We start from the raw sequence: 24,665 nt of genomic DNA on the forward strand, positions 1-24,665 counted from the left end.
TCTAAATGGATCTCAACTATTATATATATTTTACAATAGAATTTATAGAGACGTTATATCGCAAAATTATGGGCGATATTTTTTAAAATTTTTTTTATTAATTTTATTATCTTAATTTTAATTTTCAAATTTAAGATAAAACAATAACTAGCATAGTACATCATACATATTTCAGTATTTATTGATCTTCAGTCCTGCACTGCCTTTTGAACTTTGTACATCAGTATCTTGGAACTACAAGGCTTGACCAATTAAGCCAACGCTCTTAAGGACAAATTCTACATTTTTTGGAATAATCACATTTAAGTTTATAGTTAGTCGGTAATGAGCCAATATTTATCGTGACATAAATTTCAATTCGACTATTCCGAAAAGTGGTGCATATTGTTAACCAAGACCCACCATATTTTGGCGGGGGATATTGTGTCATTGCTGTAAACAAAAAGGAAAAAGAAAAGTAAAGAAGCATGATCTAATACGGTGGTACACAACAGGCACAAGACTTTATTGCTTAGTATATACTGATCAGCAAATTAACTTGGTACTTCTAAAGTGATTCATAAGATCACTTCTCCCTTGTATATCAGCGAAGCCTTTATTACACAGAGTCATTCGGTCATTGTCTCTTATTACATAAATGAAAAATAATCTTAATAGCTCCATAAATCAATCTAACCAATTTTACTTTTCTGTTTCCAGAATTTGTGTAGTTTAGGTTATTCACAGAGACGTATCAGAGCCGTTTAGGGCAATTCATACACATATGTGATTTGAACGTCCTCATCATCGTCATCTCCGTTTTCAAAGATAACACTGAATACGTATTAATTAAAAAAATATTTTAGTCTTGTGCGTCCAATGCTGTATTAGGAAATTCAAAATTGCTTTTTTCCTGGGCGGTTAACTTTTTATACTGTGTACGTTTAATCAGATGGCATCAAAAATTGAATTATTTTTCTCCTGTTACTGCTTTCAATTTCATTTATGTGCCCCTTTACAAGAGTTAATATAAATTATTATACCCACCAAAGCAGTTCAGGAAATCTGAAAATTATTGTATTACTAGTTCGAGCGAGGAGAATTTGGAGCCGCTCGGAGCAAGCATTAAAATTAAAGCAATATCTAGAACATCTGCCCATACTGATTTATTGTTTCGGTTTTATTCGCTTTGTTTCCGCAATGCACAACTTCTCTTTTGGGCTATTTTCCTTCAGGATGCAGTTTAATATTAAATTTTTGTTTTCTCAAATTCCCGGAAATGCTTAAGTTGGGGAATTTTATTTACGCTCGATCAAAATTATACTTCGTGATATAGTACAAAACTAAAAATTCGCTTAATTCGGTAAGCCCTCGTATGAGCTACAAGCCCTACTGGAACATTACCCCATGAATCGGTAATTATTATTACTTTATAACACATGTGCAAGATTCGAAGCTAAACTTTAAATCATAACGTAGTAGTGCCTAATAAAACCAAGCCGCAATTTAGCTGGAACAACAAATTGTGAAATTTGTTTGGAGAAGGAATTTCTCTCTTATTTGGACTCCGCACTTTAAGCCCATAGATTCTTCTCTAGCATCTATTGCGAATTATTTGGCGGGCTTATCTGGTAGCCCATTATGTACAATTGTGCCTTTCTTTGATTCAAATTTTTACCAAGACTAGTACTTCTACTCGTACTTCTGTGATGCTATCACATTATTCTACACTTCTGCAGTAAAGGTTATTAATTTCAGAGTTATATCACAAAGTTGTGATTGATAATGACAGCTCTGACTTATCTAGATACTATCTGTTGTGTTATATATTAATCTAATCTAACTCTACTTCTATATCTCGTATGAGCACACCCTCTGTGTTCTTTCCAAGACTGCCTAGCACATTTACACTGGGATTCTCTGAATTAATTTTTTCATCCAAACCTTTAGTACTATCGAATTCAATGACTGATGATGAACCTCCAAAAAGCACATCATCCTCAAGCCCAATCCTGTTACAACATACAACATTAACCTTACCAAATGATTTGGGTAAAATACTATTCCTATGCAGTAAAAAGGGGAAGAATCTGAGTATCCAATAATTCACAGTAGAATCATCAGCTTCATTTTCATTTTCTAATTCATACTTAGAGACTTTTGTAATAGAAGGTGATAGTGGGGATAGCCATGCCATTGGGCATAAGATCAATTTGGCTCCTTGTATATAACTCGCAAGCGAGAACTCGAATTCATTAAATGGTGCTTCAAACTTATATGGATTCAAATCCATACAAATACCAAAATTTGTCCTTACTTTAGAATAGTTCTTTTGTGGATCTGGATTAGTATAAAATTCTCGATCAAAAACAACATCAATTGATTTAAACCCACGCTGTGGATTTTCTGAGCATCCCCATTTCTCATCAGTCTCATAAAGGAAAGTCTTCCTGTAGTTATGCAATATGGTTCCGATAGGCGATATCAAAACCGCACTATTATAAATTGTCAGACCTTGAAATTTCTCAGGGTACCCGATAATAGTAAAACAATTATATAACTTAGATAATTCTTGTCCAAACTTTATTGACTTTCCCAGCTGAATATTCTGGAGGCTATCTAATGATGTTTGGATATGATCTTTATCCTTGAAATTGTATCCTGTTACAGCGAGCTCTGGTAAGATGATTATATCTGGTTTAGTTAGATTACTAGATAAAAGTAATCTTTTAACGTGCAGAATATTAGAATCAATCTGACCAATTCTTGGATTATATTGAACACATGCTATCCTTAATTTAATTGTATTCATTGTTGGTATAAGCATCTCCAAGTTCTACGAATGCCCAACTCTGCTACATACTTTTCACTCATAGAAATGAGATCCTTACATACAGGAAGAGGAGTCTATAATTTAATAGAGATTATGCTTTCATTGACATTGTTATTAATTGATTCTATTTTTTGATACTCTTAATTGTCATTTAATAGAATTATTAGAGAGGAGAACGATAACGCCAATGGATTGTTATTAGATCTCTCTACGATTTATAATAAATTTGACATTTTCTGTATTACTTTTCTTCCAAATCATAATAAAACCATAAATTAAACTTTTGCTCCCCACAATTACTTATGACAAAATGCTTTTAATAAGGCTAGTTTCTGGCCCCTTTATTGTATATGTAAACTTCGTATGCTTAAAGGTATAGTTTGGTATAGTAATTGTTGTTAAATTTCTCACGTGACCTGGGTAGGGGGTTTGTGTCAGAAGCACTGCAATCATCTCGTAAATGTGGGTAAACTGCTAACCCACAAAATTACAAATGTGCAACAGCGTAGAGTTCAGTTTGTTAATAAATGATCATTAATTTACTGATTATAGACATAACTTTACAAAATTAAGGAATTAGTTTCATTTCAGAACAAGTATATTTATTAACTCATCCAAGCGCTTCGTATATTTGATGATGCCGAATTGATAGATAGTGAATTATTGCCAAGACACTGAATCTGTTTTATGTTATAATAATAAATTTGTTATAATAAAAATTATTTTTTTGACGTACAGATTTGCAGATGAAAATTACATCTAAATTTTATCTTTGGTCTTCAAAAAAAAGTTTGATCTTAATTACGAATACCTTCAAAGGTTCGGTAATGTTTCCGGATTTTGCGTAGTGAGTCTTACTTAAGATTATATAAAATTTACATATGTTAGAATGCGTCACAGATATGTTTTGCAGGAGTTATCTGGAGTAAATTATTTTAATCCGGACTTAATTGATGTTTATTAACCACTACTTTATACAGCGGCCTACCGCTAATCTCCGATCTTGAATTACTGATGTTAACAATAGGAAGATGATAGATAAATTAGATTGAACCCATTTTGCATATACATGAACCAGGCAGAAAGTTTAACAAAAACGATGTTGATAACATAAAATACGAATTACTCGACGTTGTACAGCATTGCTAGATTATACGATTATATTTTCCACTTAAGATTGGTGATTTGTAAGCTGACCATCACAGTACTTATCTGAAAAGTCGATATTAAAAGGAAAATGAAATGGATGTACAGTTTTACAAGCACTATGACAGCCTTAAACTGGTAGTATGGGATGATTTCAAGCACCTGGAAGATAAACTGCCTAAAACATTCTTTCTTAATGCGCTTATATAATCATAATTTACTTAGCAACATACAAGGGTTTCTTAGATAATACAAGAGAAAAAGATTTACCATGTGATTGTATTTGTGTATCGGGGCACTATAACATGAAATTTCGAACTATAATCAATTATTTTTCATGCCAAATCAAAAAATAACTTTTTCGCTTGATATTTCTAATTTGTTAGAGGTCCCATGGTGCCAGCTCCTTTTAGTTTCTTTCAATTGTAATTACTAATTTAACTTCCAAAACAACATGTGCTATATTGATAGGATCTGGCGGGGCCTTAGACGATATGCAAGAGATTTGATTTGGCCATAATACTTCACAAATAAGTGCGCTATGTAACATGCATTTTAGATAGATTTCTTCAGTACCCTGGACTACCCTGAATAAAACTCTAAAGAGCGCACAAAGAAATACGAGATAACCTTTTCTCTTGAATAGTTCATATGGTGGCTATTGATTATGAGCCGCCTTTAATGTTAGAGAATTAGAGTCGGAAGAGCTTTTATGCCTCATTAGGTCGGAAGAGACGAAAACTACCACTTCCGAACCGCTGTGCAGCAATATAGTACAGTATTTTACCTTTCGTCAATTCAAACCTTTTGAGGTGGAATTCCACAGATAGAAAATAAACACTAAAAATAATAGTGGTATTTTTCTTGTAATCAGGGTTCTGTATGTTACTTCCAGAATACTTCATACCGAAAAAAATATTTTGAAATGGGCTTAAATTCTTTTAAGCTTAAATATAACACACAGAATTTATTATTTCTCAGCAAAATATTTTGTTACGGGGCTGTATTGTTGCTTTCAATGGAGAATTATACTTAAATGAACGAAAATGCTATCCATAGATAAACTAATAACTTTTTTGAATTATACTTTCAGTTTTAGGTAAAACCTTAGATGTTCTCTTGTTTCTTTTCTTTATATATTAATTAATCTACTTTTGCAACAAGCATTCTCTTCCCATTCCAACAACTACATTCCAACTCAATTAAATAATAATCCACATTTTTCAAAGAAAAATGAACGTTGCTAAAATAAGAAGATTTAGAGTTCTACCAAGTTCAATAGCATTGGCACTTCTAATTGTGCTATTCTACTACAAGTTCTTCTATGTTTCCGAGGTAGGAGGAATTAAAGTTTATAATCAATTTGAAAAGCTAGATACCCAGCAAGTTGAACAATTCGTTGACGATGACAAAGAACAGCAAAAATTTGATAAAGAAGTTTCAAATCTCTTTTCAAGTGTTAGGTCGAAAGTACCACGTCATTTATATGATTTCTCGAATATCGAGAAGTATACAGATATAAACATTGATGAAGATAAAGTTGATAGATTAAAGGGTTTATATCACTTCAATCCTATGCTCACATTTGGTCAGATATTCAAATATTTAAATGATCAGTCCGAGAAAGGTAAGCAATTGAATTACTTGCCGTTCTTCCATTGGAATGATTATGTTGATTTGTCAGTATTGAATAAGAATCTAATTCGTAATGATGTTGATAGTAAGTATTTAAGATCTTGTGACCAATTTGATCAAACTGCCAGAGCCCCAGTCTTGACTACTGACGGAGATGATAACCATTTCAAACATCATCAATACTGTTTTGATCACGACCAAATTGACACTTTAAAGGTCATCCCAGAGAATGTAAAGAACCATATTAAGAGTAATTCGAAATTACCCTTTCATATAGTGACATATTTTGGTCGCCAAACCAAAAGACTTAGTGTGCTTTTGAATCGTGCTTATCTTGCTGAATTTATGCCTTTGCCTTATACCTTGACAATGCTCTTACCACAGGATAAAATGCACCAGTTGAATATCAAACAGGATTTTGAAAAGTCAAACAAGAAATTAGTTGATTCAGATATATTTACCAGACAAATAAATCTTCCTCATCAAATGAGCAAATTTTTAGTTGATAAAAAGGATTCATTACCACGCCATTATGTTGATCAAGATAATGATCACTTCCATGAATTGTTAGTCCATGATTTTAAAGAATCAAATATTACCAATGTTGATTTTAATATAGAAGACGAAGCAATTCCATTCACATCACGTAGGTTTTTTGAATCCATAAGTTCAAAAGTCAACCAAGATGTTCCATACTTTAGAAACCCTGAATTTATCTCTAGTGAACAATTTAAAGATGTCACTCATAACTATGATTGGAGATTTTTCTCTGAAATTAGATTTCATGAAGTAGATAAACTTAGAGACACTTCTTTACATGGCTTAGTTAAAGCATGGTTAAAATTGACCAAACGGGCTGGAATTAATACTTGGATGGATCAAGTGTCGCTTCTCAGTTGGTATTGGTCTGGTGCTGAATTCCCCTGGAAGTTAACTAATAGATTTGGAATTCCACTTCAAGATTTGTTCCGTTTAGCAGAGAACTATAATCAATCATTGATTGTTGACTTCGGTGATAGTGTAGAAGAATTAAGATACGGTAGGTACTTTCTTGATATTTCAAACTCCATTCTAGATCGTTCCAGACCCAGATTTGCGAAGTATGAGGCCAGATTAATTGATGTTGATACAGGACTTTTTATTGAAATCTTTGGATATTCATCTATTCCTGGAAATGAAATTAGCTTACGAAACAGAAACAATGATGTCATAAGCTACCACGATTTAAATCCGTTAAGGTTGACTTTATTCCATGGAGAAATAGCCTACGTTCCTTTCAATTTTAACAAAGTATTGAGGTTAATGTATGGCCAGCAAGCTCTTTCAGATAGTGACTACAAGTCGTACCACTATATTAAAAAGGTTAGATCTTGGGTTAGTGAACCGTTATTAAGAAAAATGATTGCTGATTATTTTAAAGATGATCAGAAGACAACTGCTGCATTAGATCAGTTTAAACTACATCACCAATTTCCTTTCGAAGCAGGAGCACTAGAGCATCATAATGACTTACTAATTACCTACATTTTAAATCGAAAATTACTTGATTTACATAATCAACAATTGCTTAATCCAGATGATCCAAGATTGTTTTTTGAATTACAAAGTTCTGAAGATTCGTCTAGAATTTCAAGATTGAAGAAGTCTCTCACGAGATATTTACAGCCAGATCAATTTATTCTTAAGGCTCAGGTTGAACGTTATTCTCTTAATGAAAGACTTCAACGTATGGGTACTCTATAATTTGAAAAATCGTTCATCTAATTAATTTATACCTTATTTATAAATATGGTCTTTTTTACAGCTCTTATAAGAGGCTTAAACTTGGCTCTTTTACTTTCATGATTATTTATTTATATGTCTCTTATATATGACAACTAACGAAATTAACCTTATATATATTTTCTTCTCAATTTTGTACATTTTTTTTTATTTTTTACCAGAACATAGTACGAATATTTTTTAGCCCCCTTAATTATTTATCATTTTAAAATTTTCAGGATTTTATTTGCATCTCACAATTATCAAATAGAAGCAAACATATATTTATATACCCTATTCAATCATAGACAAAAGTATATTACTACAGACTTATACATACATATTCAGTAACAATAGTTACATCTTATTATTTACGGGAAGCTTTAATATCTACATGTAGGCACATCATCTCTGGCTTTTGTGTTTGTGCATTTAATCTCTCAATTTTAATACACAAGGGTTTTTCTGTAAGTGAAGGAATGGCATAAATTACTACCGAGAATATTGTTTTCGTAGATCAGCATTCTCAAATGAAGTTGGCATATCCATTGTTAATCTGGGCTTTGAAATCTAATCTAACTTTTTTCATGTCGGTTCTAAGCAATTTTCGAGTTTCGTAAGCTGTGGAAACCAGTCCGTGAAATTTCACATCCTGCAATGCAAATTTTATGCTGATGCCAAATATGGATTACTCGTTCGTCTAAGACAAATTTTTCAAATTGGCATCAAAAAGATTACATGGTCAAGTTTTAGAATATTATTCATGACTATAGATGTAATGAACCATCCGCTAACATGACAGAAATGCAGATTGTTAAAAAGAAGAAGCATGTGATGATTGCATTAACTATGGTTGCTTTATTTGGTCTAATTTTTAGAGTTGGTACATTAAACAATTATGAAAATGCTAAATATTATTCTAAGCATTTAAGAAGTCAACAATTAGTTGTGTTTGCAGATTTGCCTGAAGAAGATCGGTTTCACGATTCGATTAATGAATTATTTTCCTTGAAAGGTGAACAAATCCCATCATATTTAACAAATTTTAAATCTGATGATAGAATAAATCAGTTGATACTAGACTCGGAAGCCTTGAGAATATATAAGGAGAGGCCCCACTTTGATCCAAGAATTACGTTGAGTATATTGATACGGTACCTAATTCTGAACCCCTCCGAAGGAAATGAGGATGTCCAAATTCCCTATTTCAATTGGAATGATTATGTAGATTTATCCCAGAATGATAAGAGAGTAAATTCTTGGAAATGTTCCCAATTTGAAATTGATGAATCATTCACTGTAAAAAAGGAAGGATATTATAAGAGCCCTGAAGAATATTGTATTGATAACGATGATATTGCAAATCTAATAGAAAATGAAAAATATAAGAAATTTCTTCCGAACTTTAAACTTATTCAACAAAGTAAATCGGCATCTTCAGTTCATATTACCAATTCTCCTGGACGTCAGAAGATGGAGTACCGAGCTCAATTTGGAAAATTGTACTTGAATGAATTTATGCCAATTCCATTTGCAATTACATTAATACATGATGAATTTGTTCGTACTGTTCCTATAAAACAAGATGGTGAGCTTGACAGTATAAAGAAAAGGTTGGTAAATACAGAACTATTCACAAGTTCTGTGAATGTACAAGATGACTTGGTAGAATTTGTAAATTCTACTAATCCTATGAAACCAGTACTGAGTCTCAGATTTTCAAAAGACCTCGATTTCAGCCAATTTATAGATCCATCAGCAGAGTTATTAGCGCATTTCCGTCCTCAGTCACATCAAGATCAAAATTATATTGATTCACTCAGGTATTCTAATTCAAACCCAAAAGATAGTTATAAGTATTTTGATGAAGCTCATATATTCTCTGTTGAAGAACAGAAACTAAAGTTTGATGGAAGCCATTACGACTGGAGATTTTTCAATTCCTTTTTATTAGAGGATTTTAAAGCTGCCAGCCTTCATAGTCTCATGAGTGCCTGGCTAGCCTTCACACGAAGGGTTGAACTTACAAGCTGGATTGCGCATGGATCACTTCTCAGTTGGTATTGGAATGGGATGGCATTTCCATGGGATGCCGACTTTGATGTACAGATGCCAATTACTGAATTACATCGTTTAGCACGTGAATTCAATCAAACACTAATAATTGACCTTGGACGTAATAACACCAGTCCAAATGTTGAAGAAAATGAAGAGATAAGGTATGGCAGGTATTTTATTGATGTTAGTAGTTCCATAACTCATCGTACCAAGGAAAATGGTGATAATGTTATAGATGCAAGATTTATCGATATTGATACTGGTTTGTATATTGACATTACTGCATTAGCTGTTTCAAATAGTCCCACGCCACAGAGATATTACAAGCAATTGTTTAAACCAAAAAATGATGATTATGAAATTGTTAATAAGGTTCTTAAAGTAGCGAACTGTAGAAATGGACATTTCCTCAAATTTGATGATTTGAATCCATTAAGATTAACGACATTCGAAGGTCAGTTTGGTTATGTTCCAAATAATTTTGGTACTGTCTTAGAGGATGAATATAGGCAACCAGCATTGGTTAATGCACATCATGCTGATTTTTCATTTTCATTCTACTTGAGAACCTGGATATTTGATCCATTGAATAAGAATAAACAATTGAAACCTGGATGGTTAAGATCTAAAGATGGGAGAATAATTGAACAGGATATGATTAAACAGAATAGCAAGCAATTGGTTAATTACGTTCAAGCACAAGATTTCTTAAAGATTCATCAATTCCAAATGCAAAATTTGGATAAGTCACAATCCAGTGAAGTAGAAAATTCATTAAATTCAATTGTACCAAGGTATCTTAAACATGATTATTATAATTTGAAATTTAAGAGAAATCGGTATAATTTTCTTCAGAAATTAAAGAAGAATTCAATTTAGAGTTTAAGATTGTCAGATTATGTAATATTATGCAATAAATATAGAGTTAATGAGCCCTACGGCTTTTGTATAAAACTTGATACGTATATGATTAACCGAATGTTGACCAGGGTGGCTAATTGTATTGGATACATTTCTAGAATAGAGACTATACAGCATTACATAATAAATTTAGTTTAGACCAGTTCTCCGCATTAGCACCACGAGATAAAAAAATAGAACAAAGTTCCTATAAGGGAGAAAGGGATACAAACCGCGCAACCCGGTTCTACGTTGTATTAATTAAAGAATACATACATCAATTGTAAAATAGGAACCTACCTTTGACTTTACCTAAGACGTTTACAATTTTATAAACTGAGCTATCACATATGTTAGACTAAGTATATAATCAGTAGTTATTATATAGAGTAAAATTATTTGTAAAATATGCTATACGTGTAACATTTCTTTTAGTCAAAATTGAGAAACGAAAACCGAGAAACGGCGGATAAAGTTTGACGATCTGTAAATAAAATATCCGTTATATTTAGTTAAGTTATTTCAAATATATCTACCCATAATTAAATTATGTTCATCTTTTTACTTGAAGTTATATAAATCCTCACAAACGCTCAATATAGTAATACATCATCAGACATTAAGGATTGTTTAAGAAAAACTCCTAAATTTACTTATCAAAACAATTGGGCCCCTGCTGTTTTTTTCTTGGTACTGTCAAAATCTGAAAAAATATTAATTTACGCAAACAAAAAGCTAAAAAAAATAAATCATCGAATCTAGGTTACACAAAATACCTTCAATTTTAAAATAGGCTTAAGTGGTAGAAATCACATCAACGATTCTATCCACACCAAGACATTGAAACAGGCTGTGCTATCAACGTGGAACCAGTAGAATAGTAATCGTTGTTGAGGTATTGTTTTGGCTGGTAGTTTGTTTTGAATCCAGAAGTTATAACATATTTATAGAAAAGTATATTAGTGAACTAATACAATATTCATTCGCCGAACAAGAACAACAACAGTAAACGAGAGTTAACTTCTAGAAAACTACTCCTTCTACAATATTCGCCTAGTATGATATAGTACTTTGTTTCGGATCTCAAATATCAAATAGTCAATACAGTACTTATCATATCATATCATCTCATCTCATAACATAACATAGCATTACATAACATAATACAAACAAACAAACAAACAAAACAAAATAATAAATGGCCTACATCAGAAAGTCAAGAGCTATATTGCTCATAATCCTGGTGATTCTCCTTCATATCATCGTCATATCACTTTTCAAATATAACGATCATCCATACGTTACGCAGACCAAGCTCAATATTTTAGAGTTAAGAAAAGCTCTACTAAGTTATAATCAATCAAGAGATACATCTGATACCACAACTTTTAATGAAAATGTTGAGAAAATAATCAGTCTGGCTGGTATTCAAGCTGTTCTGAGGTTTCCTAAAGAATATTATGATATTGAGATACCTAATTCTCAATCTTTTGATGCTGAACTAGCTGAAAGAACTCCGGATATAAATGAAAATCTGGATAATTCCGACGAACAAGTAGTCATGATTGAAGAAAATGAACCAAATTATTTCAATCTTTATGATCCAAGATTTACATTTGCTATCACATTCAATTATTTATCACATCAAATAGCCGAAGGTAAATCTATCAATAACCTTCCATTCTTTCATTGGGGTGACTATGTGGATTTATCTCAACTTAATCAATTCATATATAATCCTAAGAAATTCCCCTGTAAAAAGTTCGATACGTCAACGAAATCAAAAATTCAAAATAAAAAGAATTTATTAAAAAAGCCAGAAGAATACTGCTTTGATGATGATGATATACTGGCGACTTTAGAACAGGCTGCGGCTGATAATGATTTAAATATCATTAATAATTTGAAGTTAATTCAATCTTCAAGATATTCAACTGGATTTCATGTATTAAGATCTCCTGGACGTCAAAAATTAGTTAGTCGTTCGATACTTTCTAAATCATATTTAAATGATTTCATGACTTTACCATTTTCTTTAACATTCTTATTACCTAATGAGAAACTCTTTCAAGTTAGTATTGATCAAAATATTCTTTCAACAAAACAAAGAATATTGAATACTGATTATGTTAAAAATAATCTTATTAATCGAAATTTGAATCTTGTTGATGAATTAAATCATTTCTTATTAGTGGCTGATTCATTAGTAAAAGATACTGCTAAAGTAACTCCATTCAAGAATTTAACTCATGATTTATTTGTTGATAATTCTCAAGAAATCTTTAATTCTTTAAAGGAATCTTCATCTTCATTAAATGCATCAGAAAAACTTTATTTTACATCCTTAGAAAGATCTCTTGATCAACTGAGAGATGCTGTTAAATATTTTGAAGAAGCTAATCTTGTTAGAAATGAACGTAATTATGGAATTGGTGGACATTATGATTGGAGATTCTTCTCTGAGATTATTAATTATACTGATTTACAAAGTCCTGTACTTCATGGATTAGTTAAAGCTTGGTTAAGATTTACCAATAGAGTTGGAATTAATACATGGATTGCTCATGGTTCATTATTAAGTTGGTATTGGGATGCATTGAATTTCCCATGGGATAATGATATTGATGTTCAAATGTCAATTCAAGATTTACATCATTTATCTCGTCATTATAATCAAACTATTGTTGTTGATTTTGGTGATAATCCTGAACAACCTAGATTTGGACGTTATTTCCTTGATTGTGGAACTTATATATCAAGAAGAGTTAGAGGTAATGGAGCTAATAATATTGATGCAAGATTTATAGATATGGATACTGGTGCATATATTGATATTACTGCTTTAGCATTGAGTGATACTGAACCTCCGGAAAGATATAATGATTATTTACCAAAGGATCAATTCCAACATCGTAGAACAAGAAAACAGGTTATAATAGATTCACTCGAAAGAAATAAACATTTACAAGCATATAATTGTCGAAATAATCATTTTTCAAGATTAGTTGAATTAAGTCCATTAAGACTTACTGTGTTTGAAGGTGAACGTGCATATATTGCACATTCATATGAACAATCACTCCTTAATGAATATGGTGAGAAATCCCTCTTTCTTCAAACTTTTAGAGGTTATACTTTCTTACCAAAATTAAGAAATTGGGTTAAAGTTGAAGCTATCGTTGATTTTATTAAGAAATTTGGTATTGAGAAAGTTCAAGAACAATCTCGACAACTGAAGAATAATCTGAAAAGAATTGCTGTTATAAAGGATTTCCTTGATCAAGATTATGAGAAGTTATTAGGATATAATCATGATGTTCTTCGAGAATATTATGTTACTCAACAAGTAACTGATTATCATGATGTAGAAATGGTGGCATTAACTAAACCTACTGAAAGAAATAGTATTGCTGAAGCTAGTTTAGATCCAAATAAAGTTTCATTTTTACGTCCTGATTATTATACTTTTAAGCATGGAGAAGAAAATCAAAAGTTAAGTTTTATAGAACAAGTTAAACAATTACATCAAACCAATAAGCAACATAGAACCGCTGGTTTGGAACAAATCAAGAATGATTTACAGAATTTAGAATTCAAACAACAAATTCAAATGGGACAGAATGAAGTTCAAGAGAGTCGTGATCTTGCTCCCGTCCAAAAGGAACCTCTACAACTTGAAGATTATAAGTCAGGTAAAATGGATTATGTTTTACCACCTCGTGGAGCAGTAGCTCCTCCTCAACCCTTACCTCCAATGAGTAAGGAAGATACACCTACCATTCAAATTGATTCGATAAAGAAACCTATACAAGCTCCCCCAGGTCAGCGTATAGAACGACCTGCCGAAGAGAATAAGGAACAATCACAGGAAAAGACTCCAGCTCAAGCTAAGGATCTGGCTGCGGCTCAGGCACTGACTCCAGCTCAGGCTCAGGCTCAGGCTCAATTGGAAGTAAAAGACTTACCTAAATTAGAGCAGCAATTGACAGACAATGATCTGCCTCAAGTTAAACGAACCAATTTAATCATTTCTTAACAATAGAGAAAGTGTATATTTATGTACTATATACGTAACCTATAGATAAAATACAAAGTACAATTAACTTACGATGTGGTCCGTCCACGTGACCGAGCTCGCATGACCGTCTTCCAATAATATGCCAGCAAAAAAACTCACACCATTTTTCTGAGGCATACAAACAAAAGCATCTTATAAATAGTTTACCGAGCAGCTATCAGTAACAACCTTAATACATTAAGCTCTTCAATAAAAACTATACAATGTTTAAGAGAGTAACCCAATTAACTTTCAGAAGATTCAATTCCCATGGCCATGGTTATGGAGTTTCTAAGCACTTGAAAGATTTAGCCTATTCAGGATCTAAAGTCGACAAGAAAGCTGGAGAAGAATTTATTAAGAATTATGAAGAAAAAGTTCATCATTCTGCTGGTATTACTAATTTATGGAAAAGAATTACTTATTTTGTTGCCTTACCAGCATTAATCTTAACTACTATTCCAGTTGCTAAAGTTGAATTTGAACATGCTAAACATAGAGAACATTTAAGACATCTTTCTGATGAAGAATGGCCAGTTCAATATGATTATCAAAATATAAGAACTCATAAATATTTCTGGGGTGATGGAGATAAGACTTTATTCTGGAATTCTGATGTCAATAGACACATTGAAAATTAAATAAGTGAAAGTTCAATTGTGTAGATTAGATTAAATCAATCTATTCCTGCCTTATTTTTTTTATATAATATGTTAATGATGTTGCATTCTTCCCATTTCACCGTATATTCGAAATATATATTACAATTTAAATTTGAAATAATAATAATAACTCTTGTAGTAATAAATTGAAATTTATATTAGCATATCATGTATAAGTAAAATGATAAAAAACAAAGACAGAAACAAAAACAATGCCTGAAATAAAGAAGAAATTAATTAATGAAGAAATGATATATAAAAACTAAAAACTAAAAACTAAAAGACTAACAAACAAGAACAATAATAGCAAGACATGTAACATTAAAGAATTAGTGCGTAGAATAACAAAAGAACAATCGTTACAGAGGATATACATCTAATCTTCATCTTATCATAAGGTAGAAAAGATGTATAAATTATTAGTAGCAGCAATAGCTACTGAATTTTCCTTAGGATGCCATGATAAATGTAAAATACTCTTTTTGAAATCTATTTCATCGAAATCATTTGAATTATGATTTTGTCCAACTCCACTCATCATTCTTCTTCTCATTGGATTATGACCAGATTTTTTAGATTTAAATGCTGATTTATCGGCTTGTAAGATAATCTCTTCTTGATCATCATCTTCATCATTTAATTGTGAACCTGGAGAATGAATATCTTTATCAGGAGGATATTCACGTTTAACTCCTTCAGCATCATCTTCATCTTCATCCTCTTCATCATCTTCATCATCATCTTCATGTTCATCATCTTCATCATCTTCTTCTTCTTCATCTTCATCTTCTTGATAACTACGATTAAAATGAATAGGTTTCTTTTTCAGTTGAATAGATCCTGATTTCTTCTTATTTGATTTTTTATATAATGCTTGCTTAAATATTGGTTTATTCAAATTTTTTGAATAAGCTGATGAAGATATAGCATTAGGATAAATCATAAAATTATTATTATAAGATCCTGTCATAATAGATTTATTATCACCACTAAATTGTACTTCAAATTTATCAAATATAGCATCATTTTCATAAGTATCACATAATCGTTCTCTTAAATGTTCATGAACATTTATAGTTTTAATTGGTTTATTTTCCATAGCTAAATCCCAAATTTTTATAGTCATATAATCTCTCAGTACAATAAATCTACCATCATGACTAAATTTTACATCTGAAATTGATGAAGTAATTTCAGTAAAGAAATTATGAGATGAAGGATCTAAATATTCTTCATAAATTTTTGCATGTTGATCACATAGAGAATTTAATCTCATATCAGCTAATTTTATAGTACCCTTTGATGAAGAATACATAAAAATGTTACAATGATTTGGATGAAATTCTGCACTAGTTATAACTTCAGTTAATTCTTCCATATTAGTTGGTTTAATATCAACTATATTAAAAGATTGATCAGCAATTCCTAAATTCCAAAGATTAATTCTTAAATCATCAGATGATAAATAAGTTTCTTGATCACTATTTACTGAAATAGAATTAATATGATAAGCATGAGCATTTGAATAAATCTTTTTAGGTTGAGCACTAATTAATTTATCATGAAGTTGTAATTGAGGTAATTTTAAAGCTTGTAAAGTTAAATGATGATTAGATGTTGGTTGACTTGATCCATTTAAATTATTTTCACTAACTAGTTTAATTTGTCTTTCCATAATCTTCCATAATTTAATAGTTTTATCATTAGTTGATAATAAATATAAGGCATTATTAGAACTTTTTAACCATTTAATTTTATTAATCTTTTCTTCAATTTCTAATGATTTTAAATAATCAAATTCAGCATCATGACTTTGAAATTCGGTAAAGAATTTATATTCACAACTTTGTTTCTTTTTTGATTGATTTCTTTCAAATAACACTACTCTACCTCCTTTATCTCCTGTGGCCAAAAAGTCACCCGAATGATCGAATTCAACGGTTGAAATTATATCGGCTTCAGTAATATTTTCAATATCACCTTTGTCTCCAAAGCATTGGGAGAATTTCCAAGTTTCGTCTAATGTCATTATGGTATCAATTATCGTTATTTATTATTTATTATATATTATTATGTTATTATTATTATTATTATTATTAGATAGTGGGCCAGTGAATGGTAGTGTAAAATAGGATATTATGATTTATGTTCTAGTCGCTATATTATCATTAAAGATGTATAACCACAAGATAGATGTCGTGATAGGATGAAATCGATTATATTGTGAGAGATTAGATCAATGAATCAAATGTCTCGAAATAAAATGAAATGATATGAAGAAACAAAATAAATGAAGGTGATGTGAGTCTCTACACTATGCAAAATAATATGGTAATATTGAAGTGAGCAAAGATTTCGTGATAGTAACTAGTGATGGAGGGGGGGAGGGGATACTCTGGCTTTTGTGGTTGTCGATTTTATTAGTGAATGGGAAGATACTATTCGACAATTGGTACAAGTCAGATATTTTAAACTAAGGGGGAAGTTAGATTTTTGTTGTATATAATGATACTACGGCCTTTAAGTATGAATAGGTCGTTGTTTCAGGCACTAATGGTCAATTGCCGTTGGTGAGAATCCTCGAAGCTTGGTGATGCAAAGGATGATTATCAAAAATTTGATCCTTTTTCTCCTTAACTATGGCAAGGGGAGTGACCGGGACACGACTGTTTGTTCGACTCAACCAGTTAACATAACCTTAAAGACAAGTGTGGTCAATATTACAGATCTAATATTAATATTATATTAATAATATATTAGATGTTATTTGTTACTATTATTTTTAACTACAAGTATAAACTACTTATATGTATGTATGTATATTTTATGATGTTTTAAAAATGTACGGAATCAAAAAAGATAAACTATTTATTTAAACGAAATCCATACATCTTTCAGGAAAGAATGATACAGAAAAAAATCCCTTACATTTAAGCGGATTTCTTAGCAGCTTCTTGTGGAGCAACTTTTCTGTCAGCGTTGAATCTCTTTCTTTGAGGTGGAGCTCTAACTCTTCTGTCAGTTCTTGATCTAACTCTGACAATTCTGGCGTGAATAGCACAAGAAACACAGTAGTGTAATTTGTTGTACAATTTTGGTAAAGCATATTCCTTGTAGACAGAAGCTTCAGATAAATCTCTAACAGCAGCAGCTTCAACCATGTTTCTGATGGTGATTCTCTTGATGGCTTTATCCTTTGGTACACATCTAGCACAGTTTAAACATCTAACTGGCTTAACGTGACCTCTACCTTTCTTGTTTCTACCGTTGGAAGCTCTCTTTTTTGGCATATTGACTATAAATTAATGTTAGTATTAAATTTCTACTTATTTAATGAGTTCACCTCTTTTGCTTTGTTGAGTGCCGATTTTGGTTCTTCATGCTGCAAGTCATGATGGTAAAAACCATGCATGGTTTATTCAACTCCTGATCATTATATTTTAACTGTATCTATACGAATCTATTCTGTGGTCGAGTCATATTGTTATGATTATAATTTACTTCTTGAAAAATTATTCAATTTAACAACTATGATCTTAACTTCTACTTCATTTGAATGACACTGTTTCTTTAATTCATATTACCACATAAATTATATTCTTAAATATACTCTTAAACTTATTTGTACATATTGATCTACTCAATGCAATGTTATTATTCAAATTGATATGTTTTTAGATAATGAAAATCTATACTATGAAATGATATGATATGATGGGATAATATAATATATGATCTATTGGCAACCTCAACAAGGACAAATTACAGTGTTTCTTGACCCATTTCAGGGTATATCTATGCTGTATAACATACCTATTACTATACTGTTGTATATAAAGAGTATGAATAAAGGGTTGGAAATTGAAAAAATGTGCTAAAATTTTTTTTGACTTACAGACTGTGCGACCAAAGATTTGGTTTACCATAGTTAAGATTAACTTAGTATCATAGGTGTGCATCCATACAGCAATAGTTAAGAGTGCGCTCCTGTATGGTTTGTGGTCATGTGCAAATGTCTCCTTATTAGGGGTTGTGCCCTAGATGTTCTCACTTTTTTGAATTTCTGATACATCCAAACCTCTGCACGTGCTCTTGTTCACATGGTTGGGTGAACATCACCCGACACACGACTTCGATGCCATCTTCGCATCCCTTAAGCTCACATGACTATAATCAGCTGATCTCTCTCCAATTAAATTTAAGACCATTCCCATCAAAACATTTTTTCAAACAGAATAGGCTCAATAACAAATTTATTAGCTGATTTTCGAATTTGTATATATAAATTGAAATATTTAAGGTACTTCTTACTATACACATATTATCCTACCATTTCTGGGCTATAGCCATCAACGTTTTTCATCATATTAGAAGAGTGTAATAGCTAAACTACAACCAGTTCGTATATCAATCGCACCCCATCCCACAATCATACTCCATATTTATCAATTGCCTGTATCTCCAGAATTGTATCTGATTACGTAGTCAATTGAATTCAAATAATTCACATTCTTTTCATAAATATTACTTGATACATATTCAAATCCTATAACATAATACAACAAGTATGTTTCTATAAATCTATGATTAAATTGTGTTTATACAAAGATTTGATAATTGATAATTGATAATTGATAAGTATTATCCCTTCTAACCAAACCCCGATCACCGTTAAATCAACTTTCGTCAATAATCATTTGTCAATATAGAAGATGAATCACTATTGTATTGTGATAATCCTTATTAACAATCATCAATACTTGTATAAACACAACCTTAAATCTATTAATATTTAATGTTTAATATTATTATTGTTGTTGTTGTTCAAATACTAACGAATTTATTTAGTGCTTTCCCGTTCATTAAGATTTGCTTCTAGACAAACTAGATTATTATCTACTTCTAGAATTGCTTTCTCTGCTCCACTTAAATTTGATGGAAAGACTGCTTCTGACTTATCTGAAGTTACCGGTCCAGATGGTTCTTTAATTGGTCCTGGTGCTAAACCAGGTACTATCCCATCTGATTTAGACCAAGCCACCGGTTTAGAAAGATTAGAAGTTTTAGGTAAAAGAGAAGGTGTAGATGTTTTCGACTTAGAAAACCCAATTTCTGAAGGTAGTGGTAGTCCACAAGATCCTTACTTAGTTCCTACTTATGTCGGTTACAGATATGTTGGTTGTAAAGGTAAGGAAGGTCACAATCACAAACCTTACTGGATGAAAGTTGAAGATGGTCACTTAGCTAGATGTTGGCAATGTGGTAATTCTTTTACTGCTAAGTACTTGGGTGAACCAGGTATGTCTCATCATTAAAAGAATTACTTATTCATTTTATGCCGTTTCTTTATATTCCTTATTCATCTAATTCATGCACATTTACTTCCAATCAATAATTTAGTTTTATAAATTCATTCTTGGTAGTAATTCTAAGTTTTCTATTCACTATCATGCACTTTATTATCTTTATATAACATTTTTATGTTCATTTGACTTTTCCATAGTTTTTAGCTCAGAATCTAATGTCTAAATATTAATTTGCAAAATTGCACAATATTAACTCTTTTACTTATTCCTTGTATATTTGATTATATTATCACTATATAATTGTTATATATTTAGCAGCAAATCAATATATTCATTCCTATATAATGTATATGTGATACTTCCTAATTAGGTTGGGCTGGTACACGACAATCATGTCGGGTAGTCAATTACTCCTCTGTGCGGCTCGAGCTCAAAACCATCCCTCGTATTCCGCTTCTTACCTATAGCAAAAGTAAATAGGATTCAGAAAGTAGTTATGAGTTTTGATTTATTACAAAGCATGTTAAAGCCTGTAGGTGTCAATATTGACATTCAACATAATAATATAGTGCCCCACTATATCAGAAAAGCTCGTATAAAGTTTCATTCATATTGTAAGTACATATGAATATGATTTCTATGGTGATTCGTATTCATTGAATTGTTCTTCATATTCATGGTTGTTGATATTATTTGTCATACGCTTTAATAGATAAAACTGTGGTGGTGGACCAATCCGGCTATTGATTATAATTACATCGGCATGGTAAAACACGGCTATCTTCGCTTCAGAGATAAACCAAAATTGAGCCGCACGGCAATTGAAGGAAATTGAAAATTTTTGCATCCTAACGTGTTTCTCTCGTATTGTAAGAATGTTTACGATATCAGATGTAACGTACCCTTATCCATATCTGGAATTGTGGATCTCTACTATGTAATATCCCTTTATTGTATTTATAGGGATGCATATCCCCCTTTCTCTAATCGTAGGAAGAATTTAATAGTATATTAAATATAATTCTTCAAGGTTAGTAATCCCCAAAAACAATGACTATTAAACAAAAAGTATTATTCATTGGGAAGTTAAATACCCAAGCTGAAATATATAAACAATTCCATCGTACTTTTGAATGTATACATTATCAGATCTCTTCAAAAGAAGAGTTGATCCAAGATTTCCAAACTAATTTAGCCGATGTTGAAGCCATTTATGGTGGTTGGGGTGGATTCGATTCAGTTGGAGGTTTTAATGGTGAAGTATTAGAATTTTGTCCACCTGCATTAAAAATTGTTGCTATTTGCTCTATTGGATATGATGGATATGATGTAAATGGAATGCGTAAAAAGGGTATAACTCTTACAAATGTTCCATCTATGATTGCATCTGAAGCTGTTGCTGATTTGGTTTTATATAATACAATTCTGAGTTTCAGAAATTTCAAATTTTTTGAAAACAATTTTAAAGATAAATATACTAATACTGGAGTGTTAAGAACTTCTTTAGTTCATAGCAAATTTGATTCCTTTAATGGACAACCAATTATTAAGCCTATTACTGGTCACTCGTTTGCTCATTCTGCATGTGGAAGAGAAATCTTATCACCTCGTGGACATAATGCTGTTATTGTAGGATTCGGAAGTATTGGTAAATTAATTGGTCAAAGATTATCTTCAATTGGAATGAATGTTCATTATATTAAAAGATCAAAAATGTCAGATAGTGAGGCCTCTCAATTGGGATATGAAGCTACTTACCATGCATCATTATCTGAAGTTAATGATATTGTTGATTTGTTAATTATTGCTTGTCCCGGATCTGCTCAAACAAAACACATGATAAATGAGACAACTATCAATGCTATATCTAAACCATTCAGAATTATAAATATTGGTAGAGGTTATATTATTGATGAAAGAGCTTTAATAGAAGGTTTAAGAAGTTCCAAGATCTTGTTTGCTGGTTTAGATGTATTTGAATATGAGCCAGTTGTTAATCCTGATTTAATAGGTAGACAAGATGTAGTTTTAACTCCTCACATCGGATCTTCAACTACTGAAAATTTTAATTATACCATGTGTACTGCCATGGAGAACATCAAAACAGTACTTTTAAACATAGACGGTGATATCACCAGAGTCAATTAATTCATCGAGATTCTCATTTTATATATTCTTCATTTTTCAGTTCTACATCTTACATATGTCTTTGGTATTATAGAGTTTTTTAATAGATAATTTGCAAATATTTTTAAAAATTTTGTTTGCTGCGAAACTTTTACTCTACATCCGTATTTAATTCTTTACATAATTAATTCTTTAGCACGTAATCAATCATTCAATCGGCCAATAATTCAATCAACTATTGGAACATACAATCATGTCATCAAAAGTATCAGTGACAACCGAGGGCAAAAAGGCCATTAAGAGAAGGCTAGGGACAAATCCCAAGTTAAGCGCTGAAGAATTGACAAGACGGATTCTATTATTTTTCATTGAAAACTTGGTGGGAATTGATAAGATTGATAACAATTATTTCAAAAGTTGTATTATCAATAATGAGATGGGTTATTCTCCAGATCTGGAGACTCTATTTCATATGACTAATGAAATATTTCATGACTACCAACTTTACTTTCAGAATTATTTCTCAAATTTACATCCTAATTTCCAAATATCTTTAACTATTCATAAATGGTTACCACCTGATGAAATAAATCCACTAGTTTTCATTAATTGTCATTATGTGAATCATAACTTCAAACTTTGTCAATTACCTTTGGGGTTATTTGAATATAATGATAGTAATTTTTCCAATTTTTTAATAAATAATGAAAAGTTATTGAAGAAAAATCTTCATCTTGTTACATCCAATTTCCAATTATCTGAAACTCAGCAAGATTTATTGAGTTATTCAATGGATCGTTTAAAAGATGATACTATTAATAAGTATATGTTTTATTGTTTGCCCAAAGTATTAGAAGAAATGCTTGGAAAATGTATTATGCAATTATCTCAAGCTCTCACATTGGATCATGCAATCAATTCTATAAACATTGATAATATTCATTCATCCAAAGATTATATTTCTTATTTAATTCAAAACTTCTTAGGTCCCTTATACAGGAAGTTAACTAAACTTAATTTTGATGCTCTACTTCCTTTGTCAGAAGATATGAATAATATCTATTTCGATATATTGAATAATCACAGTATGAAGTCAAAAAAGAACTTTTCTCAGACTTATTTATCTGGGATTATTTTCTATAAGAATATGATTAATTCAAAGGAGATTTCTAATCAGGATTGGGAATTAATTCAGTTTATTTATGATTTTACTTGCACTTTCCATGAAATTATATGCTGTTGTGAAGCAAATGAAAATCCAAATATTCATATGTTATCTAAATGGTTGAAAATACTCATTATTCATATTTCTACATTTAGCAAGAGTAGAGCCATGTTGTTGAATATTAAAATAGATTCATATCTCTTAGAACTCCTTAATGAAATTAAACAACTTCATGACTCAATACAAGAGAATTTCAACTTAATTGTTGCAAGTTATTTACATCCATCAACTAAGAGATATCTTAATGATCAACAAGTGGGAAGAATTAATTCTTATGTTGGTAAATTATCATCCAAGAATTCAAATCAAAAGGAAAGCACGGCTGCTCTGTTATCTATAGATAATATGGAAGATATGATTATGCAATTATTTGATTGTAGTGGGAAGGCAACCAAAGAATGTTATAATTATGAAACTTCTTCTACTAGTGAAATCAAATATAATAAGAATGCTACTTATATTTCAAGAGAAAATGGTCCACATCTTTTACATTTTTGGGAAAGAAATCAATATAAGTATTCTACACTTTCTGATTTAGCATCTCAATCTCTTGGAATCCAATTGAGTACAAATTTAAAGTCCATTGAATCCTTTAAGAACGCATATGGAGGATTAAAGAATGAAGACTGTTATCCTATTCATTTTCTTCAACAATTCTACGTATTACATGGTTTAAGTAAATGCTATGATTTACAACTGTTTGATCCTAAACAATCAGACGGTGATATAGATAACTTTAGAATAGAACCTCCAGATTATATTGATATGGATCTAGATTCCAGCTTCGAAATTGATTTTAAGCAATATCAAGCTAAACGATCCAAGAAATAAAGAAATAAATAAATTAAGCCTATAATTGGTGAGTGAGGGATGAGGTTTAATTTTGCAACTCAGCGAAACGTTCGTGCGTATACCGAATCCAATCCAGTTAGCACGGACTCCTTTTTTTCCAATCTCCCATGGTCAATGCTCGATC

General features: G+C 31.2%; 10 protein-coding genes across 10 annotated transcripts; 7 read left to right on the forward strand and 3 right to left on the reverse strand. All coding sequences in view use genetic code 12, as the record gives it.

Annotated features, from left to right (window-relative positions):
• Nucleotides 1-1,813: 1,813 nt before the first annotated feature.
• Nucleotides 1,814-2,791, reverse strand: RJT21DRAFT_113737 (amidase; the record flags this gene model as incomplete). The annotated part of the gene is made up of 1 exon (XM_064880196.1): nt 1,814-2,791. One exon carries the CDS (start codon nt 2,789-2,791, stop codon nt 1,814-1,816), a length of 978 nt encoding a protein of 325 aa, XP_064738347.1.
• Nucleotides 2,792-4,989: 2,198 nt separating this feature from the next.
• Nucleotides 4,990-7,627, forward strand: RJT21DRAFT_120066 (LicD family-domain-containing protein). The gene has a single exon (XM_064881626.1). The coding sequence runs from the start codon at nt 5,192-5,194 to the stop codon at nt 7,334-7,336; it is 2,145 nt and encodes a 714-aa protein (XP_064738348.1). The 5' UTR covers nt 4,990-5,191; the 3' UTR covers nt 7,337-7,627.
• A 522-nt stretch (nt 7,628-8,149) lies between these two features.
• RJT21DRAFT_113739 (LicD family-domain-containing protein) lies at nt 8,150-10,291 on the forward strand (the record flags this gene model as incomplete). The annotated part of the gene is made up of 1 exon (XM_064880197.1): nt 8,150-10,291. The coding sequence occupies one exon, from the start codon at nt 8,150-8,152 to the stop codon at nt 10,289-10,291; it is 2,142 nt and encodes a 713-aa protein (XP_064738349.1).
• A 1,219-nt stretch (nt 10,292-11,510) lies between these two features.
• RJT21DRAFT_84358 (regulator of cell wall mannosyl phosphorylation) lies at nt 11,511-13,694 on the forward strand (the record flags this gene model as incomplete). Its single annotated transcript, XM_064885395.1, has 2 exons — nt 11,511-13,490; nt 13,521-13,694. Coding segments are annotated over 2 exons (2,154 nt in total), but the record flags the coding sequence as incomplete, so codon positions are not given.
• A 776-nt stretch (nt 13,695-14,470) lies between these two features.
• COX13 (cytochrome c oxidase subunit VIa) lies at nt 14,471-15,216 on the forward strand. Its single transcript, XM_064884130.1, has one exon. The coding sequence runs from the start codon at nt 14,594-14,596 to the stop codon at nt 15,008-15,010; it is 417 nt and encodes a 138-aa protein (XP_064738351.1). The 5' UTR covers nt 14,471-14,593; the 3' UTR covers nt 15,011-15,216.
• Nucleotides 15,217-17,342, reverse strand: CDC55 (protein phosphatase 2A regulatory subunit). The gene has a single exon (XM_064884129.1). It carries the CDS (start codon nt 17,058-17,060, stop codon nt 15,423-15,425), a length of 1,638 nt encoding a protein of 545 aa, XP_064738352.1. The 5' UTR covers nt 17,061-17,342; the 3' UTR covers nt 15,217-15,422.
• Nucleotides 17,343-17,961: 619 nt separating this feature from the next.
• RPS26A (40S ribosomal protein eS26) lies at nt 17,962-18,321 on the reverse strand (the record flags this gene model as incomplete). Its single annotated transcript, XM_064885440.1, has 1 exon — nt 17,962-18,321. One exon carries the CDS (start codon nt 18,319-18,321, stop codon nt 17,962-17,964), a length of 360 nt encoding a protein of 119 aa, XP_064738353.1.
• Nucleotides 18,322-19,291: 970 nt separating this feature from the next.
• Nucleotides 19,292-20,682, forward strand: COX4 (cytochrome c oxidase subunit IV). Its single transcript, XM_064881627.1, has 2 exons — nt 19,292-19,596; nt 19,880-20,682. Coding segments are annotated over exons 1-2 (468 nt in total). The 5' UTR covers nt 19,292-19,595; the 3' UTR covers nt 20,347-20,682.
• Nucleotides 20,683-21,285: 603 nt separating this feature from the next.
• RJT21DRAFT_31588 (uncharacterized protein) lies at nt 21,286-22,607 on the forward strand. Its single transcript, XM_064884131.1, has one exon. The coding sequence runs from the start codon at nt 21,388-21,390 to the stop codon at nt 22,483-22,485; it is 1,098 nt and encodes a 365-aa protein (XP_064738355.1). The 5' UTR covers nt 21,286-21,387; the 3' UTR covers nt 22,486-22,607.
• Nucleotides 22,608-23,125: 518 nt separating this feature from the next.
• On the forward strand, nt 23,126-24,647 carry RJT21DRAFT_120075 (uncharacterized protein). The gene has a single exon (XM_064881628.1). It carries the CDS (start codon nt 23,255-23,257, stop codon nt 24,518-24,520), a length of 1,266 nt encoding a protein of 421 aa, XP_064738356.1. The 5' UTR covers nt 23,126-23,254; the 3' UTR covers nt 24,521-24,647.
• Nucleotides 24,648-24,665: the final 18 nt, after the last annotated feature.

This window comes from Scheffersomyces amazonensis (assembly GCF_036850825.1).
Source record: "Scheffersomyces amazonensis strain UFMG-HMD-26.3 chromosome Unknown RJT21scaffold_3, whole genome shotgun sequence".
Lineage (NCBI taxonomy): Eukaryota > Fungi > Ascomycota > Pichiomycetes > Serinales > Debaryomycetaceae > Scheffersomyces > Scheffersomyces amazonensis.